This window comes from Pieris brassicae, chromosome 4, assembly GCF_905147105.1.
Source record: "Pieris brassicae chromosome 4, ilPieBrab1.1, whole genome shotgun sequence".
NCBI classification, from domain to species: domain Eukaryota; kingdom Metazoa; phylum Arthropoda; class Insecta; order Lepidoptera; family Pieridae; genus Pieris; species Pieris brassicae.
In genome coordinates, this window is record NC_059668.1 from 21,243,391 (window position 1) to 21,265,056 (window position 21,666).

At 33.6% G+C, this 21,666-nt stretch overlaps 1 protein-coding gene across 2 annotated transcripts; it reads left to right on the forward strand.

The window, feature by feature from the left end:
• The first annotated feature begins 45 nt into the window (after nucleotides 1-45).
• LOC123708526 (bifunctional 3'-phosphoadenosine 5'-phosphosulfate synthase) lies at nucleotides 46-21,035 on the forward strand. 2 transcript variants are annotated; one of them, XM_045659285.1, is made up of 14 exons: nucleotides 46-333; nucleotides 8,003-8,177; nucleotides 10,178-10,350; nucleotides 11,825-11,962; nucleotides 12,555-12,674; nucleotides 13,878-14,015; nucleotides 15,782-15,844; nucleotides 16,172-16,411; nucleotides 16,923-17,078; nucleotides 17,497-17,602; nucleotides 18,436-18,578; nucleotides 19,388-19,549; nucleotides 20,228-20,336; nucleotides 20,735-21,035. In XM_045659285.1, the coding sequence occupies exons 1-14, from the start codon at nucleotides 295-297 to the stop codon at nucleotides 20,842-20,844; spliced, it is 1,872 nt and encodes a 623-aa protein (XP_045515241.1). In that variant the 5' UTR covers nucleotides 46-294; the 3' UTR covers nucleotides 20,845-21,035. The 2 variants fall into 2 exon arrangements, with proteins under 2 accessions (XP_045515241.1, XP_045515239.1); XM_045659283.1 differs by lacking the exon at nucleotides 46-333 and adding an exon at nucleotides 1,894-2,098 and having other exon boundaries at nucleotides 20,735-21,034.
• The last annotated feature ends 631 nt before the right edge of the window (nucleotides 21,036-21,666 follow it).

The window sequence follows — 21,666 nt, forward strand, 5'->3', positions numbered from 1 at the left end:
TCAAAATTGAAGAAGTTGAACAACTCCTATAGAGAGAGAGCCTAGCTAGATTATATTTTGAATTTTTTGAACTTAGTTCTTACATTTACTAGTACAATAATGTTAAGATCACATTAATGTAAATCTAAGTCAAGGTGTCCAAGTGCACAATCTCTGTTAACTGCAACCAAATACCGAATGCTTTGCTATTAAATACCTAAAATAAATCAAATCCAGCACGATTAATAACTTAATTGATAATTTTATCGGTTTTAAATATTTTTTTTGCATTTTGTAATACTTTTTAAGTAAATCATGGATGGACCTTCAAGACCAAGAAAGAAGCTTAAAGTGGTAAGTTTTGTTAACATCAAAGCTTACATTATTGTAATCTTTTTTGTTTGTGTATCATGTAAAATCAGGTCATTGGTTTTATGTAGCTTACGTTCATTTTTACGTTTGAAATGATAAATGTGTTTAAAATTAATAATTTACTCAAATTTCACTTGCACTAAATCCAAAATATCTAACATACTGTAAATACTAAACAAGGAAAACTTAATTTTGGAATGAAGGAAAATTCTTAATAATGTACTAAACTCATAGGAGGTACAGCTTTACCTTTATACATTTTATTACTGAATGAATTGTCAGTTTTTAAACATTTTATTTTTATTTTATCATAATCATCATATTTTTCTACACATTTTATCATTTCTGAAGTCACTGATTATTATAATAGTGTGATAAATTACCAGTGATTAGATTAGCAAAGGTTTTATTTATTAATGTTCCAATATAAATTATTCAATTAGGTATTATTATGCAATTTTCTTAAGATAAAGTTTTTACAGACCATACCCATATTTTTCCATTTTAATCAATAAAGCCGTGCCTCTTTATTATAAGGCTTGATTGTCTTTGAATTTCTAATAACTAGATTAAATAGATAATTATGGCTTTATAGTAATAATTCTCTAGTTCATCTTTTCTTAACCATGTTGCGAAACACGAAAAAGCCAAAAAATTTAGTAAAACAGTCTTGCAACCCCATCACTGTAAAATTATAATAAGATGTACATAGCATGGTATTTTTAACAAATCTTTTGTGCCTATATGTAGTTTGTTTTTATTTTCTTTCAACAGACAGTGACTCCCATTTAAAACAAACTCGATTATTGGGGGGTTGCAACCCATGCATGAGTAACAATGCTCTAGTTCGTACATTAGTATTGTAATTTTCTTAAAAAGTATAATATGCTTTTAACATAATAAAAAGACAATAAAATTTTATGTTTGATTATACATGTACTATAAATATGTTACATCACCCTATGAATAATATTATATGTTTTGCTTGGTATGCACTATATAAATAATTGTGGTACATTCTCATAGTATCACATAAATTGCAACATAACTTATTATTAAGTGCACAGAAAGCATAATACTCAGTAATTTAAATTATAAAAGCAGTAAATAACTTGCTATTTTGAATTCTATTATTGTATATAAACAATAAAGCATCAGTCATGTAAAAAATTACTTAATTTAAATAAGAAACAATTTTATCATTTATTTTCCCTGCCTTAATGCATTGGATCGCTATGTTGTAATTGTTAAATTCATAATACCAATTCTAGTGTACATTGGAATAATGACACTTACTTTTTTAGAATTAGCAATTACTAATCAGTTCATATAAATATTGAGATGTATTGTAAAGTTACTTACAGACAAATATTTAAAAGTATAGGTAATATTCTACAACTTGACTTAATTGAAAAAAAAAAAAATCTAATAATAAAAGAAAAAATAGATTTCGATGCGTGTAAAATTATTTCGTATACCTTATCAATAAAAATTATCGATATCTGAAAAATACTATTTAAATTCCACCATCGCAAGTGGGGGAGAGTCACAATCGAGTATCATTCGAGCTAGTATTATTTGAAACAGCGCGTGCGCTGCCGTATTTAAAAAAAAAGTTGACTTTTGGCGGGAATTATTTAAATTGTAAAATATTATAAAAATGAGTTTAGAACAAAGAAATAAGAAGGTGGCTGAGCATTTTGAAAAATATAACATCGGAGGCTGGGGAGGCGCAAGTTTGAGACCGGTGTGTATTTTTTTTTAAATATTATATATTGTGAAACGAAAGTCTTGATGTTTCTATATGTGAATGATGTTTACGATACAACAACTAGAATGAGCGACTACACTTTCACTTTGTTTATTTCCTTAAGATTGATGCAAACTGGATATTATTTACTTTCTTTTATGGATAGGAAATAATAAATAACATAAGCTAATCGTGTTCTAATTATTAATACGATTATTTAATTTGTTGAATCTCGCGTTAGAATTTTATGCATATTATCTTCAATAAATTTAATAAATTAGTATCCATTTATACTTTAAAAAAATTAAATCTTTAATTTATAATAATAATATAGCCTTTATATTCTGAAACATTGTGATCTGTGATCATTAAAATATTTTCACTAGAGCATATCTCGGATTTCGGTGTGGCTTCTGTAACCTTTTTCCTTGGCGACTCTTGTAGCCTGCTGTTAATTTGAGTTCGTCCTCCCATCTTTTGCGTTATTGGCCGCTTCTTTGTTTTCACTCTTTGGCAGTGTTCTAGCTATGTCACTTTGCTGGTTAGAGAGCCCATCTTAATACTTGATTTATATTCAATATATCGTAATTATTTCTAAAGAACATTTATTTGAATTATATTATTTTTCTGTACTCAAAGTTGAAAACTAACAAAGCATCTTTAGCACATACTTAACTTCATAACACTAGCTTATATTGTTGCACTTATATACAAATTACATCATCACTTTACTACTATCATATATGTATAAATGTAGATCTTCTAACTTCAAAGTCAAATCTTTATTGCATTCCTTTGCAGGTCACATGTTATAATTTCGTTTCAATAAGGATCTTAGGTACTTCGATGTTGTAAGATTGCATTCTTTATTATACTTAATTATATTTTTAATCTTATTATTCTTAATCGTAAAGTGTTCATAATATAATAAAGTCCCAAATGAATACAGTACAAGGAAACAACTATTGTTGTACAGTCTGCTCTGTTAATAATATTCATTCTAAAACATTATTATTATTAAACTAGCTACACCCTCGAGCTTCGTCTTAATATGCTTTTTAAGCCAATCTTTTTATGCTACCCCATAGAAACTATTCGTTTTTTTAATTTTCTTTATTAACATCATAAATTGTACTAAATCTACTGCATATTTTACAAAATCCTTCATCTAACATGTATGACAATTTAAGTAAACATAAGTGTTTCAAAATAGAAATTAAAAATTTAAAAATACAACCAAAACATTACAAGATAAAATACGCGCTCTATTAAATTAGCAGAAATGTTGGGTAAAGTAGAAAAAAAAATTAAATAAAAAAAATCATCCCTTTTCCGTAATGAAAACCTAAATACTAATTAAAAATCATTTTTGTAACTATATTTTTCAAATTTTAATCAGTAAAAAAATGGAATTGGTCCAGTTTATCGAGTTATTTTTCGATGAATTTTTATTTATATAGATTTAAAAACTAATTCCGTAACGGTACAAGATCTATATTGTGTGTCTTCATCTCAGATATATTTTAACACATGCCTAACTGAACAATGTCTTTGTTATGAGATTTGTCTTTCGCTTTTATTTTGGAGAATTTTATTAAAACAATAATGTTATATTTTTTTGACAATTCATTTTAATAATCCTAATACCAGCGTGATGGATTGGTATATACACATTTTGATACAGACGTAAACTAACGATTATCTATAACCAAAGATGCAATGATCATAAATGTATGTTAATTACGTGCATAATGCTTGTAATACTGATTATAATTCTATTACAATAATGCTTGATTAGTACGTTTTTTCATAGCGTTTATTCTTATAAAAATATCTTATATCTACAGTTGTATGCGTGTATATATTTCGTTGTAACATAAACGTTTACACTAACCAAATATATATATCAGATATCTTTTAACTATGGAAGAAATCTTCGATAAAATGTGTCTCAATCTAATCGTATCAGAGCGAATGTTCTGCATTATTTGATCAAGGGCATCTTGCCAACGTAATCGCTGTAATTTTAATGCATGCAATGTATCAGTTTTTTTGTACTTAACATGGATACAACGAATCTAACCATTTATAATTACAAACCCACAACACTGACGTGATTTAGGAACTATTTTAAATAATCGATCATCGTTATCATCAGCCTCTTTATTTGGTCCATTTCTGGACATTGGCATCTTCCATTTCCCTCCAGTAGGCCTTGCACTGGCCTCTCTGTATCCACTGGGAGCCAACCACCTTGACGATGTCGTCAGTCCACCTTGTCGGTGGGGGCCGGCGCGGTCTTTTGTTCTGCCGAGATCTCCATTCAATGAGCATTTGGGTCCATTCGTTCTTGTTCATGCGCGGTATGTGGTCTGCCCACTGACACTTATTTATTAACATTGCATTACACTATAAAAATGGAAACGTTATATGAAATATCTTACATATATATGTGTTAGAAATATTAATAATAATAAAACATTTGAGAAAAATACCACGATATTACGACGATATATAAAAAAAAAAGAAAAATAAACTAGAACAAACTAATTATATTATAAGCCGTAGTTTTTGAGCGCGTTATTAAAATGTAATTGAACAATATTTTCGTAGTATGTAACTCGAAACTCAAAATAACTTTATTCATATAGGTAATCAAGTATACTTACATTTACTACCAGTTTGCAAGTCAAGGGCGTAGAGCGGGCAAGAAAAACTAGCAAGAAACTTTCCGCCACTCTTTTTTATCGCTAAGTTTTGAGTCATACAAATTGTTTGAACTGAAGCAAATCAACGTAACCAAAATGTACGTAACTGTATTATAAGATTACATAACTTATGTTTTAAGTGAATACACACACACTCACACAAATCAGTTTTTTGGCTTCTTATAAACTGATTAATGAATAATTATCATATTAAATTAAATGATTAAAATATCCTGCAACATTCGCTATCACATGTGTTATACGAATAAATTTAATTACGAAGCCATCTCTCAGAATCAAAATATACCACTAAAAGACTGTATTGTATCTGTGTTCACGACTAATAGATAAGAGACTAAAGTAGCTAATTTGACAGAGCGGCATTGGCCTAGTGGCTTCGACGTGCGACTCGCATGCCTGAGGTCGTAGGTTCGATCCCAAGCTGTATGAATGACCTTTCTATGTGCGCATTTAACATTCGCTCGAACGGTGAAAGAAAACATAGCGAAACGCTTTCCTTAGATCCAAAAAGTTGACGGCGTGTACACAGTATGCTGGTCACGTACTGGACAAATTTGATCTTAAAACAGATATCTGTATTAAACCTAAAAAGTACCGACACAGTTTTTTTTTTAAATAATTGATATTGCTCAATACTTGTCTATAATAGACTTTAACTGTTACATTAAACTATTTCAGTTTGTACGTGTATAAATAATATGTATGAAATTTAAACAAATAATTTAAACGATTTGTTATAGGAAAATCAATTGGATTTTTTATTGATAGAACATGGTTACGGAAGAGGAAGCCAGGTGTAACCTTTGTGCAAGGGCGGATATGATTGTTGTTCAGTCAGATGAAAAATTGCATTTTGGTTATTGCACAACAATTAGTTACGCCGATTATAAAGTTAGAAGTTCCTACTTGAGAAACACTGCGAAACAATTATGTTGAAATTTTAATAATTCTAAGAGGTACCCATGGAGAATAGCCTACAATATTTTAATTATCATAGATACTATACACAACTGCAAAGGTATGCGAAACGGGACAAGGGGTTTCCATGGTCTGTGAAGACTGCTCTTTTATGGCGTCTCGTAGGGTCGATTTATATATAAATCAAAGGCGCTACAACCTTCTTAAGTCTGGGTCTCAGATATCTGTTGCATGATAATTTGTTAATCTAATAGGCAAGTAGGTGATCAGCCTTCTGTGCCTGACGTACGCCGTGTCTACGGCAAGCCGGTTTCCTCGCGATGTTTTCCTTCACCGTTCGAGCGAGTGTTAAATGAGCACATAGAAGGAAAATCCATTGGTCCACAGCCGGGGATCGAACTTATGACCTCAGGGATGAAAGTCGCACGTCGAAGCCACTAGGCCAACACTGCTATATAGGGTACATAAAAAAAGCAAACATTGATTCCTGTATGTCAAATTCCAATACGTTTTTGACAAAAGGGGTCAGACTTAGCGCCAAAACTTTGAATGTCACCCTAAGTCATAACAGTTCGAACCAAGTTTCGGCTGTGAATCGTAGTTTAAGATTAAGTACGTACGTGTAGTAAAATTAGTATCAACCATCTCAAAATAAACCCCAGTAATATTTTTTGAGCAATGTTGTGCTAGGGGCTTCCAACTGTGACCCTGAGAGGACGGTTCTAATCTCTGAACATTTTTCTATGTGAATTTTCATTACGGGCAAAACGGACAGGTGTCTTCGGTTACGAAGCGATACCGCCCATGGGCACTCACATTGCCAGAAGTCTGACAAGTGCGTTGACGGCCTTTTAAGAATTGGTACGATCTTTTCTCAAAGGCCTAAGTGCAGTTCGGAAATACTTAGGTGGGCAGCTGGTTTCCTATAAGGAGGTGATACGGGTGGAATTTCTTATTCTGGCTCGTCATCCTCGTCATACAAAGATCTAGGTTCAAGTACTTTTAAAGTACATTTCATTGTAATACTAATAATGTGTATTATTTAAGGCACTAACTAAGTTATCGTTAATGATACATTTATGATAAGATATCAATGTTATATAATGTTCAATACATTTCGTCTCTTTCTGTTAAATTGCATTTAGGTTATGACGAAAGAGATGGATGACTAGTAAGTATATATTACGTATCAATACAACTCAATTGTGACTGCATTTTATCTGATTGTAATGTCGCTTATTGTTCTATATCTAACCGATTTAGATACAAAGAATATATTAATCGTTATCTCAAGAACCTGTTTACGCATTGGAAATCCTATAATACTTAGTGTTGTTAAAAAACAATATTCAACATACGAAAATTATAATAAAAGTCTTGCATTTATTTATATCTTTATACTATATAGGAATTTGAATTAATCTTTAAAAGCGAATTTCTTACTTATGTTAAGTTCAGAATGCTGTGTAGGTGGTAGCCGCGGTCTAGACCCTCACTACAGACTAGCTAGCACATATGAGCTTCCTCTAAATATTTAGAAGGTTGAAATTATTTATTGAAACTAAAAAAAATTGTTTTGTATTATACAATTTTTTTTGTGTGCAAATACAGTAATAAGATGTAATCCGTTTGGGCTGTCTGGACAATCGTGTATAAAGGTGTTTCTCTAAAATATTTCCGAACCAATTCGACTTAGGGTCCTTCAAGAAAAGAGCGTACCAATGTTTTAAAGGCCGACAACGCACACACGGTCCCTCTGGCATTGAGAGTATAAGCCTTCTGCCCGTTTGTCCCCTGTTCTATATAAAAAATAGTGGCTTCGGTGTGCCACTTAACACTTGTATGGTAATAAATATCACGAAATATATACAGAAATCTGAGGCCCAGACATAAAAGTTTGTAGCAAATAAATGAACCATCTATACCGTGGTTCATTTCCTTGTTGACTATCCGCCTTTCGGGAGAGCCAGATGCGATTTGGAGCTCGAGACAAGGATGAGGGTATGCCGGGATTGGCATGTTGCTTGAGCACAGATCGCAGATGGAAAAAAATTGCCACATAATCGTAAAATATGTCAAGATAAACAGCATAAAAAGAGATTAGATACTCCCCTGTTTAGCTTCTCCGCCACAGATCTGCCTGATCGCGTGGCTATTAGAGGTATATAATAAAAAGGTCGTAGCGCAACTGGTTTTAGTAAATTGTTCAACTGAATTCCAAGCCCCTAATTGTCATGGTAATTGTTTTTTTCAGTGCGCCCAAGTAGCGACTAATGTAGTGGAACAAAAACACCAAGTGTCAAGGATAAAGAGGAGTAAGGCGCTGGGCAGCAAAGCATTTAGAGGCAGCACAGTTTGGTTCACTGGACTCAGTGGAGCCGGAAAAACCAGTATTGCCTTCGCATTGGAGGCGTACCTTGTTTCTAAAGGTAATTTTGTTCTTATCTATTCCTCACGTTCCCTTTTCCCTTTTTATGTCCAATAGTGCCTCCGTCCGTACGACAATTTGTATAATTTAAAAATAGAAGCATTTGTTTTTATAGTATTTTTATATTAGTGTCTTCATTTATTTTAATAAAGCCAATTAAAAAGGCACTTTTAAAAGTCAAAATTATAATTTATTACAATATTTAAAAAAAAAAGGCTCTTGTGGCCCATACCAAAAGGTATATGGAGAAGAATTGCCAATAAACTCCATACTCACTATTTTAAAATAGTTTTTACAATATATTGTATGTTATTGATTTGATTTATATGTAAAGACGATGTACCTAAAGCAAAAGTACTAATATATAAAAATAAAATAGGCGCGGTGTTATAAAAAATAATGCAGTATATAACTGTATTATTATGTAGATATATAGTGCTCACATATTTGCAAATATTGCATCAATAGATTTTACATTGCTCTCTATAAGGAATAGTTAACTAACAGTCAAACAGTGTGAGCTACGTCAAAGTTGATTCCTTAAAAAAGATTTAAATCAGTTTATATGTCTGGTGTGTGGTAAAGTTTATAAACTTTACATTACATTTAGTTCACTCGATCAAATAAGATATATTTTTAGTATATCTTTTAAGTTTAAAAAAAATTAGTGTGACATAAACTTCTTTGTTATATAATTTCGGATTTCCTGGCACGGCTTTATCACTGTATGTGTTTAAAGAGTTAATTTTTTGCAATTGAAACACTTGATTTTTATACAATTCGATTGGAAAATCAGTAGTCACCAACTTTATGGGCCCTAGTCGCCACCATCACCATAGCAATCTATCTCAGGCTTCTTGAGTCCGACTTTGAACTCCATCCCACCAACGCGCCCCCGGTCTACCGGGTTTTCTCATGCCACCAGGTTGTTAGTTCAGTAAGGATCTTGGTTCTGGGATCCGCCAATCGACTTTCCAATTCGCTACGCCCATCATCCCTGACCATATCACTGATAATTATCCAAATTAGCAAACTCTTTGTTTTCCCGAAACTCTCTGTTTTTTAGAAGATACCGGCAAACTTCTTGAACATTAATCAAGGTAGTGGGGGAAAGTTTGCGCATGGTACACAGCGCGGAACACAAACGTGAACCGATTCACCAATCACGCGATCGACGCGTGTCTCTTCCGCCGCCCCCCTCCCAGTAATACCTAAAAATCGCTTTTGCGCAGGCAAGGACATTTGTTCAAGAAGTTTGCCGGTATCTGTTCTAGCCAAGCAAGCCTGAAATTGTAGATTGTGTATATCCTTAATGAATGGACTAAAATATACTTTTCTTATATGAGCGAGTTTATCGAAACTCTTCATCGGTATATTGCGAAATTTAGATTTTACGCCGACCTTTATTGAACTGTTTTTTTGTTATTTAAATTTTAATGTGTCCTGTTTCAAAGGGTTAACGATGAAACCTGTCTAATACTTGTTTGTCAGCGAAGTACGAAGTTTTTAAATGCATTTTTTCGCTTATCTTGCGAGAGGTATCACAAAAAGAGTAACTCTTTTTTTAGTGATATTTTTATGCCAGGTAGATTCTGAATAAAGTGTTTGTCTTTTTGACATTTTCAATTAGGTTCCTTTATTTCAATTTAAAGCTAATACAATCTAAATATTTATTAGCTTAGGTTACTTAAGTACACGTATAAATTTCAGAAAAATGAATGCTTCTAAAGCCAGTTCCCAAATGCCGTAGAACGGACGAGAAGAACTATCAATAAACTTTTCTTCAAACTGTTAAATCGCCATTTTTTTACAAAACTTGTTAAAGTATCTTAATTATTGTAACTTAATAAAAATTAAAAAAAAAAACCTTTAAAGCCAAAGCATGGCCATCTATCAGCCTCAAAGGCATTAAGGAAGAGAGATAACCCAACGTATGGAGTCCTCTATGTATAGATACTGTAACTGTTTTACAGTTGTGTCACAGTGTAACAATGATTACAGGTATCCCAGCTTACGGTCTTGATGGCGACAATGTACGTACAGGCCTCAACAAGAACCTGGGTTTCAGCAAGGAAGACAGAGAAGAGAATATTAGACGTGTCTCCGAAGTCGCCAAGTTATTTGCGGACAGTGGAGTCGTTTGTCTGTGCAGTTTCGTATCACCATTCGCTGAGGTAACTGAAAATAATTCATCATTTATTGTATATGTTGACGCACAAAATGCCATATATTATGTTAAATATATGATACAAGTCTGACCCCACCCAGCACTGAAACTTTTCTTCATACCCAAATGTTTGTTACAAATCTTCATCTGCAATAAAACATTTGTTCAGTCTCTACCGATATAGGGCGTTCCGCGTTTACAAGTTCTTTGTTTGAACTCAGCACACCAACATGGAGCAGCATGAACCCCTGATGTTGGTCTCTTATCCTGTTTTACTGGCTCCGTAATAAAAAAAATCGAGATATTTTATAACCGCATTAACTTTAATTGATAACATTTTAAAAAACAGGTTCCGACACGACCGAACCAAATGTATTCTATTTTTAAAAAACAAAAGAGGATCGATTGCTTTTTTATTGTTAATTCTAATCTGTGCTATGCCTGCCAGTAATTTTGCATCTTTCCAAAATGAATGTATTGCCATAATGATGGCATAAATCTTTAGACAAAATCCCGGTGGAATTAAGAGTAACAATGTCTACAAACCTCACTTATCATTAATTGATTAATAATATTAACATTAAGAATCTATTCTCTGTTTTAAATTCATCCCCGGAATGGAAATGTTTTGTATTAACCGACGTTATGTTTGAAAAATGTAGGAAATGTAGAATATTTTGATACATACCAGTCGTTTTTGTGTTCATTCGTTATATTTTTTGTTTAAATATAATTAAGCATATCCGACGCATTGTATAAACACATATTTAATATAATTAAAAATATAGGGCAGTGTTCGTGTAAGGTTATCTTATAGTTACTTTTAATTGCTAATATCAAAGGTCAATGAACCGTAAACAGATTAATTATAATGTATCAGATGCAAGTTAATCACAATTTTTTCGTCTGATCTTATTCACAGCATGAATTTCGATTATTCCTTTTTATGAACAAGTAGGTTATCTTTTGGTGCTTACAAGTTTGATTTTTGGGTTTTACATTTGACAATGCTTTCCTTCAATGTATGGACGAGTTACATATGTTCATAGAGAGTCCATTGCTGCACAACCGGAGATCGAACCTACGACCTCAGTGATATAGTGACTTCAGCGTGCTTCTCCCACGCTGAAGTCCCTATTTTTTTAAAAGTGAATTTCACTTATCCCGCTCCAAGGATGTCGAGCTTGACGCGGGGACTGTGGGGCTGAGTCTACACTCAAATTCCTCTGCTATTCAGAAAGGTAGCGAGACGCCACCCACTAAAAACAACTCAGCCCTTCACACGCCCTTAAGATGGGCCCTCGGGGTTCGCCAGGCATTCTACCCAAGGACGCTGAAGTCGCTAGGCAAACACTGCTCTGCTTTTTACGTTTAGTTATACAAATATTCTTGGTTATCAACCGTAACATATTTTTTGTAATTTATAAGTACATAATTATAACTATACTATGGCCTGACGACTTAATATGTAATTCACACAGGACAGAGAAATAGCGCGTCGTATTCACACGGATTCTGGTCTGCCATTCTTCGAAGTGTTCATCGACACGCCGTTGGAAGTGTGCGAGCAGCGTGACGTGAAGGGTCTGTACAAAAAGGCCCGTGACGGACAGATTAAGGTACCTAAATGATTAATGATAATTATGGATTTTTTTTTCAAGGACCTCTTAAATAAAGAGTATATGCCTTCTCTAATTGGCTTCAACTCCCTCTGTTTAAATTTGTCCCAATCTTCTCCATCAACTCCCTTAAGCTCGTGCAAGAGGTCTCTTTCTGTATCTTGGTGAACCTTTCCACTTTGTTACCCTCATTTTCCATCTGCCATTGTTCAAACGATCTGTTTACACTTATAAAGATCTTATTCAGTTTTAGTAAGTATTGCCAGCTACTGTTGGCTTCTCCGACCATAGATGAACACAATGCAATCTTCCAATAGCTAGTTCAATAATAATACCAGATATAAACAGGAAATACACAAACGCAAATGAATGTGGTAACTTAGGTAAAATATTGCCGTGGTCTGTGGTTTTATTTTTTTTTTAATATTTTAAATACAAATAATATACATAACTGTGTACCATTATTTAAGTAACTGTGCGTGATTGTTATTTTTTATTTAATACGACCTCAGCGTATGGGTGGCGCACGCTGAAGCCACTTGGCCAACACTGCTCTAGAAGAATAAATAATATTACAGTGATTTTTTTTCAGGGTTTCACGGGAATAACACAAGATTACGAAAGACCTGACCAGCCCGAACTAGTTATTGAGACAGTGGGTCGCTCCATTGAAGAGTCTACTATGGAAGTCATAAAGCTTTTGGAATCACAGGTACATATACAAGTACATATTTATTAAAGATATATATGAGAAGTTAAGTGTAAGATAACGTTGATGTTGTAGTTTATTTTCATTTATTTATTTGTGTTTTTCATAAGTTATTCAAAATAATACTCTACAACCTATTTAGGTCTGGGCCTCAGGTTTTTGTATCCGTTTCATGATGATTTGTCAATCTAATAGGCAAGTAGGTGATCAAACTCCTGGGGCTGACACGCAGACGAGTTTTTGTGTCTAAATCCGGTTTTTTCACGATGTTTTCCTTCAATGTTCGAGCGAATGTTAAATGCGCACAGAGAAAGTCTATTGGTGTACAACCGGGGATCGAACCTGCTACCTCAGGGATGAGAGTCGCACGCTGAAGCCACTAGGCCAACACTGATCTATATGTCGCAGTAGAGTAGTTAAATCTGAGAGTTAATTGAATCTCTAGACAGTTAATTAAAGATCGATATTCAATCAAGTCGCTAAAGTTCCGTCAGACAAGTGAGTGAACGAAACGTTTAACGAGTTTCCTAAACGTTCCTAAGCAATAAGACTAACCTAACCTAACCATTTACAATAAAGCAAAACATGGAATCTCCAAGCTCTCAGTTCTTCGCGATCACACCGAAATAACACAAACAAATGAAATAATCATGGCGGAGCCTTGTTAATCAACACACTGGCTTTCGGTCAGACAGATAGTTAAACGTTTTCAATGTTGCTTTATTTAAATCAAAATACTAGCGAATTGATTGAATATCGATATTTAATCAACTGTCTAGAGATTCAATTAACTCCATTTTTTTACTTTACTGCGACATATACACAATTATGCAAAATACCCATGCCTAAATCTCTTGGCCTCAGATTTCTGTATGGCTTTGTGGGTTTCAACGCACCACCAGGGTGGAGAATTAATTAGCAAATATAATTATAATTTTTATAAGTACCGGCATGCTTTCAATAATTTTTAATCTACAATAACCTCAGTGATAAAAACTTTATTAATTATATGTATTAATATACAATATAATTGCAAACGAGCTCGACTGATGATCTATGAAACCACCGCCCATGTACACTCACATTGCCAAGGTTCGCAAGTGTTGCCGGCCTTTTAAGAATAAGTACGCTCATTTCCTGAAAGACCCTAAGTCGGATTGGTTTGAAAAAACGTCAGTGGGTACAACATATATATATATATTTTAGGGTATAATACCACACTACGAAAGTGTGTCCGGGGTGAACGAGTTGTTTATTTATGGGAACCGGCTAAGCAGTGCCATCGAAGAGGCCGCGAAGCTCCCCCAAATAAACATCACTAAGTTGGACCTGGAGTGGGTACAGGTGAGTGATAATATAAAAAAGGAATGTGTGCGATAGATAAGCATTCGTGTACAATACGTACTACGGTCAAGATGCGTACACGCAACGCACACATAGAAGCCTGCGAATTCAATACTTAATGTATTGAAATAAATATATTTATTTACTCATAATGGAGTATTGTAATGGTGATAATTTATCCAGATCTTTTGATTTTATTTCTGAACAAACATAAATATAATTGTATAAAATCTTTCATTCTTATAAGGTATAAAAAATACATGGACGTGTAATTCAGAAAGATAGTAGGATACTTATATAATAAAATAACTTTAATACACACTAATGATACGTTTTGCTGTATACTATGTTGAGGACACGACAGTTAATATATACAAACGTTTTATATACAAATTAAAAATATGTGCGTGTACTAGTGTACACAAGTACGAAATGAAACTTCTTTATGACCTTAGTTTTCGAAAAATGATCTACTATGTGCAACTTTCCATAAAATAAAATAAAATTACATGGAGTTTAACAAAAGGCTTTTATTATCATAGACATGAATACAAATAATACAATTGCTTAATTTTACCTTATTACTACTAAAATTATTACAGAATTTCATTAATTGTAATAGAATTATTATAATCATTGTTATCGTTATTATATATATTGTTGTTAATGGCTTCGAATCTCTTTAAATCAACCGTGGTAGGGACAAGAGAAAGATGGCGCGTAACGGAAAATGTGACGCGTCACCGAAAAAATATGACGGTATTTTTTTTACAATGCCGATAAAGAAGTTTCACATGAAAAATCTAATTCTTAAATCCATATGTACGCTTTCTCAATGCAATCGTGAAATATACAAATTGTTTTATTAGTTCCTATACAATTTAGCAATTTTCTTATTCCTCTGGTACTCCATGACAAAGATACCTGTTGCCCTGTTGTAAAATTAAATTAATTTACAAATAAAAAAAGTTGTTCCGTCAACTCAGGAACGTTCAAACTCTGCAAGGCTCAAGTACGGCCTTATATGGCCTTATGACCAAATTAGGTGAAGGTCGAAATTGTCTATCTCCAAAGTATTACCGATCGTCTTGCTTCTCTTTCGCTCTAGAAAATCTATACGTGTCTGCGTTTTCTCAACCGTGTACTATGGATAGTGTTCTGATAATTTGTTTGGGTTTATCCCTTCTACCTAGTTTCATCATCGCACGGTTCGTATTAACTCAAAATTTCATCTACATCACCTTGTTGACCATCACGTGAATGTCGAGGCTATTCAACTCCTTGACACCACTGGCCTAGTGAGAAGATTGAAAAGGATAAAACCATTTGAACTAGTGAACTAGTGTTAGTGAACTTTATTATTAAGTGCTAAACAGTGAATGAAAAGAAAAATATACTGAACACAAGAACAGAGTGTATTCCCTTTAATAGAGACTATAAGTAGCGTTATTGGACACTTACTTATGATAACAATCCTTTTTAGTAAATTACGATAGACTTAAATTACTTATTAGTCTTAAATTAGGCTAGATCGTAATGTTCCATGATGTCGTAGTAAAGACACATGTATATAAAAAAAACCTTGTTGACCAGACGTTTCTCACGGTCCGCTTCACAAGACATTTTGTTTTGTGAACTAGCGAACTGTGGAGTCAACTCCTGGTCCTCATTTGCTGGGCGATGGGATAAAAAATTCAAACAAATGAAGAACCATTTATGGCCAGTCAATTTTTTTTTTTTTGAATTCTCATTAATTTTCTTTTCAGGTTTTATCTGAAGGCTGGGCATATCCATTAAAAGGATTCATGAGGGAGACAGAATATTTACAAGTGAGTTGAAGAAGGTTCATTGATCTCGTACTTGTTGAATCAGATTTTTGTACTTTCCATACATTCCAATAACGTCCTTAATTATACAGAACAGTTCAAGCTTACATATAAAACTTTAATAGTGAAAACGAATGAAGTATCTTTACATTTACGCGAAGGTCTTGGAATCGATACCCTGGTAATTAGTTTCTGCTGTAGAACCTAAAGAAAATAAATGTAAAACGCTTACACGTGTTCAGACATTATTTTAATATAATATAATCAATAATTATGGGCAATTAAGAGAAGTGTAAGAAATTCCTCTGTATCATCCGAAATTTCTTTCAGGCCCTCCACTCAAACTGCCTCACTCTCTCTGACGGTACAATCGTGAATCAATCGGTACCAGTGGTGTTGCCAATTACAACAGAGGACAAAGAACGCCTCACTGGATCTTCGGCAATTTCCCTGGTATACGATGACAAGACCGTTGCCATTATTAGGGAGCCTGAATTCTACCCGCACAGGCAAAAGGAAAGATGCTCCCGGCAATTTGGAATATATCACACTGGTCATCCGTATATTCAGGTAAATATGTTTTCGTTATCCTTGTTTGATCCATTTTTTTAACCATTTAATTTGGGTTAATAATGTATTGAGCAGTTGTTAGCCTAGTGGCTTCAACGTGCTGTATTACGTCACGCAATTTTTGGAAATTCTTGACAACCCCCCCCCCCCATGGAACGGGCCGTAACGTTTCCTGTATCCAATAGTAAAACGTTTCGTGACCACCCCCAATGACTCTTTATATTTAAAACTTACAATTATGTGGTGAAAAATAATATTAACAATAACGCGTAATTCAATTCAATCCCCGTCCCGCATCGTAATGTTTTACAAGAGGACCCCCCCCCCCTCACAAAATGCGTTTCCCAAACCCGTTTCCAAAACCCCTTAGACCCAATAAGTCTTACGGTGTGTGAGGCACACGAGGCTGATCACCTACTTGCCTACTAGATTGACAAATGATGATGATAATGATCTGAGGCTTAGACCTAAAAAAATGCTTGTAGCGCCACTGATTCCTTTTTTATTGTAGATGATCGCTGAATCTGGAGATTGGCTTGTTGGTGGTAATTTGGAGGTGTTTGAGCGTGTGCGTTGGAATGACGGACTGGACGCATTCCGCCTAACGCCTAACGAGCTGAGGGAGAAGTTCAAGGAACTCGGCGCTGATGCTGTGTTCGCCTTCCAGGTAAAGAATTTAATTTACAGATAGAGCCAGGAATAATTTTAAAAAAGCTGTTTTGATTGTTAACCTCATTATCGTTTTTTGAAATCGGATATATTTTTTGAAATTACTATTAGGCGTAATAAAGTAGGAAAAACTCATTAAATTGCAAAAAAAATCCGATTACTTATTGACTCATATATTTTTTGGAAAATATATTTCATACGAAAGCAACAAAATAAATATTAAAGTCTCAAAGACAAATATAGATCGATAATAATTCCATAGATTCAATGAGATTTTGAAATTATAATATTTATAAGTCTAATAATTGATGGACATGGAATAAAGTTATTGCTTACGTGTTATTGCTTACTTAATTTTTAAGCATTGTAAAATATATCTTCGGTATAAAAAGTGTAACCTAAAAATGATGCTTCAGCTCCGCAATCCAATCCACAATGGGCACGCCCTTTTGATGCAAGACACTCAACGTCAGCTCGCCGAGAGAGGATTCAAGAAGCCAGTTCTGTTACTGCATCCGTTGGGTGAGATTGTCTTTAATAAATCCTAAAGCGTATTTAAATTTAGCTTAAACGATTTTTAATCCAGTACTTTTCTTTTAAAATTGAAATGAAGTTTTTAAAGATATTTAGATATATTTTTAATTTAGCTTAAACGATTTTTAATCCAGGTTTTTTTTTAAATATTGTAGTAACGTTTTTAAATACATACTATATGTATATACAATTGTTTTTAATATTGAAATGAAGTTTTTTCAAGATATTTTTTTAAAACATTAAAGTAAGGTTTTTAAAGATATTTAAATATATTGTTAATTTAGCTCAAATGATTTTTAATCCAGTAATTTTTTCTTTAAATATTCAAGTGACGTTTTCAAATACACACTATATGTATATACAATTGTTTTTAAGATTGAAATGAAGTTTTTTCAAGATATTTTTTTTAAACATTAAAGTAAGGTTTTTAAAGATATTTAAATATATTTTTAATTTAGCTTAAACGATTTTTAATCCAGTAATTTTTTCTTTAAATATTTAAGTGACGTTTTCAAATACATAATATATGTATATACAATTGTTTTTAATATTGAAACGAAGTTTTTAAAGATATTTTTTTAAAACATTAAAGTAAGGTTTTTAAAGATATATTTTAAATTTAGCTTAAACGATTTTTAATCCAGTATTTTTTTTAATATTGAAGTGACGTTTTTAAATACATAATATATGTATATACAATTGTTTTTAATATTGAAACGAAGTTTTTAAAGATATTTTTTTAAAACATTAAAGTAAGGTTTTTAAAGATATATATATTTAAATGTTGATATGAAGTTTTTTTTCATGTTGTTTGTTTATAGGTGGTTGGACTAAAGACGATGATGTCCCACTAGAAGTCCGCATCAATCAGCATAAGGCTGTATTGAATGAGGGTGTGCTGGACCCCAACTCCACAGTCTTGGCGATTTTCCCATCACCAATGATGTATGCTGGGCCGACAGAGGTATATTTCACACGATTTAATATGCCTTCTGTGTTTGACCATTTTTGTATCCATCCTCAATTACCTCGCGATGTTTTCCTTCATATGCCGGAGAAATATCGCCACTATCCATATAGAAACGTCATAACGGGATTGAGGCGTCATTAGGACCACAAAAGACATGAATTATGATCGTACAATATTTAATTTCGTTTGATTCCTGCTCACACTACACACTTTAGCATGAATTAGAACGAGCAGTGGGTTCAGAACAACAATTTCACTTTTAACCACAATCTACTAGTTTTAGTCTAACCTGTAAATACCATTTAATAAATAAATAAATCCGTGGCGCTTTTTAGGTCTGCGCCTCAGATTTCTGTATCTGTTTCATGATCATTTGTTAATCTAATAGGCAAGCAGGTGACCAGCCGTCGACTTTTCAGGTCTTAGGCAAGCCGATTATCTCACGATGTTTTCCTTCACCGTTCGAGCGAATGTTAAATGCATTCATAGACAGAAAGTTTGTACAGCCCGGGATCGAACCTACGACCTCAGAGATGAGAGTCGCACGCCGAAGTCGCTAGGCCATCACAACTCATACCATAATACTCAATCAACACTGTCTTCTGTTCCCTGAACGCACCGTCAAAAGTCAAGATGGCCGCTCGCCCCCACTCGAGCGTTTTGCTCTGCTCTGATTGAACAATATTCGCACTTTTATTCGTTAAATAATGATCCATATAAAAAAAAATATTAAATTATGATTTAAAAAATAATAGGAGACATTCCCTGATATGTTAATTAAAACAGCTGTATATCTTTTTTAGGTACAATGGCACGCCAAGTGCAGAATGAACGCGGGGGCGAACCACTACATAGTGGGACGTGATCCAGCCGGTCTGCCCCACCCTGATGGTGGTGGCGATCTCTACGACGCCAGGCACGGGGGCATGGTGCTTAAGATGGCACCTGGACTTAACCATCTCGAGGTGAGCACCAGTTTATAAATTTGTAACGCTATATCACGATAATAGATGTCGTTGATTTTAGTAATTTCATCTGTACTACATTCAAAATAAGGTATAAAATTGTACCAATGATTTGTGTATCATTATTTTTAGTCATATTATTTTAATTAACAAATATATATATATATATATATATACTAGCTGACCCGGCGAACTTCGTACCGCCTAACAGTCAATGAATGTCGTGTTACTTTTTAGCTGAACTAATTTAGGCTTTGATGAACGTAAAACAATGATACAAAATAATATATTTATATAGATAGAAACAAAAAAGTATTTTATTATGATGAAAACATACATACAGAATGAGAATAAAAATAAAAAATAATAATTAAGTACTTCAAACTCATGTCAGAAAAAAATGTTTGAAAACTATGTTGTGCAGGTTGGGAGAAAAAAAAACTCGGATTAATTCATTAATAGGATTTTCATTCAAGCACTTTGTTGTAAACGACATTCTTTGTTTTTTGGTCAGGCGCAAGAACAAATAAAGCGGATGGTTTTCCGACACGTGACCATGCCACGTACAATTGACCATGAGAAAAACATGCATTTTCTAGATTGAGGCCACAAATATATATATATATGACATGACTTAATTTAAAAAAAAAGTATATTTAATGTTACTGTATTTTTTAGATTATTCCATTCCGTGTGGCGGCGTACGACGCATCCGCCGGTAAAATGGCGTTCTTTGATCCCACAAGAAAAGAGGACTTCGATTTTATTTCTGGGACTAGGATGAGAGGTATTTTGGGATCCTTCAATGACATTGGTGTCAATTCCCCTCGTGTCAGATTCAAGACGTCAAATGAATAAGTGTCAACTGTCAAAAACTGACGTTGACATATAGGTGTCATATGTTAAAATTCGACTTTGACATAAGTGTCAACTGTCAAAATTCGACTTTCACATACTGGGAGTCATTTAGACTTAAATTTCGACTCTTGAATTTTGTTCCGTTAGATATTTCCAAATAATTTTTTGAAGTGTGCCCATAATTCTGACGACTAACAAAATATCTGCCCCTTGGTGTTTTAGGCTGTGGCTATTTCAGTGTTCACCTGCTTCTGGAACTCAAATTCAGATTCACTGACCATGCCACAACTGTGTAATAAACTACTTGATGAAGTAATATTATTACAGGTCTTGCCAGAACCGGTAAGGAACCACCCAAAGGCTTCATGGCGCCATCGGCCTGGAAGATTCTGTCGGAATATTACCAGTCATTAAAAGCGAAAATGGACACAAACTGATTTTACGAATCTGTCACAAAGCGGTAATTTATTCTTTGCAAACATTTTATTTATGACATTCCTCTATCTATTTGTGTAGTTTTACACATTCCGTTTTTATTGAATATATTCAAATTTATAAAGGTTATGGATGTTATGCTGTAAGAGAATTTTATTGTAAAACATAATTATGGTGCTTAAAATCTAAAGATTTATTTAATATATAAATACAGTAAAATGTGTTTTTTTTTAATAATCCCTATTTGAAAAACTGGCTATACTACTCTCTTGACAGAGCGGTCGTGATCACTATGTAGTAGTTTTAGAAGGGGCAGATGTGCTGCGCTTCACCACGTTTCATCATCGTAGCCTATTAGAGGTCATCCTGCTATCATTGAATGAACCTCCTACAGCAAAAGAGTACGGAGAGTTTTTTAGGCCAGCTTTTTCTCTTGGCCTACACCTGTCTTCTTTGCCGATGAGTAGGGATGTCTGTTATACAAATTTAATAACATGGAATAAGTGATACTTGTATCTTATATTCCATAATAAACATAACGTATAAACTCTTTATAACGAATTTCATTTTCGTTATACGGAGTTTAGAGAGAAATAAACCTAACCTATGTATCGCACGTATCAAGCAAACTTTTTCGTTGACACATTACGCGTTTAGTCTGGTCAACATGACAGCTTCAAACTTTGTTTACGACTGATAATTCACGATATGTGAAACGCACCATGCGTTTAGTAATTGAGACCAAAATTTCCTACAAGCAATGTAATCTTAAAATGGCACGAGTTAATGCAATTAACAATAACAAAGGCGAGACAGCTGTTTAT

What these genes read in the sequence shown, in the direction of transcription:
- LOC123708526 (XM_045659283.1), top strand. Translation starts at nt 2,012, where the DNA reads ATGAGTTTAGAACAAAGAAATAAGAAGGTGGCTGAGCATTTTGAAAAA. An exon ending in TAAAGCTTTTGGAATCACAG is followed by an intron (nt 12,675 to 13,877) that starts GTACATATACAA and finishes TATATATTTTAG; the next exon opens with GGTATAATACCACACTACGA. An exon ending in ATGCTGTGTTCGCCTTCCAG is followed by an intron (nt 17,079 to 17,496) that starts GTAAAGAATTTA and finishes ATGATGCTTCAG; the next exon opens with CTCCGCAATCCAATCCACAA.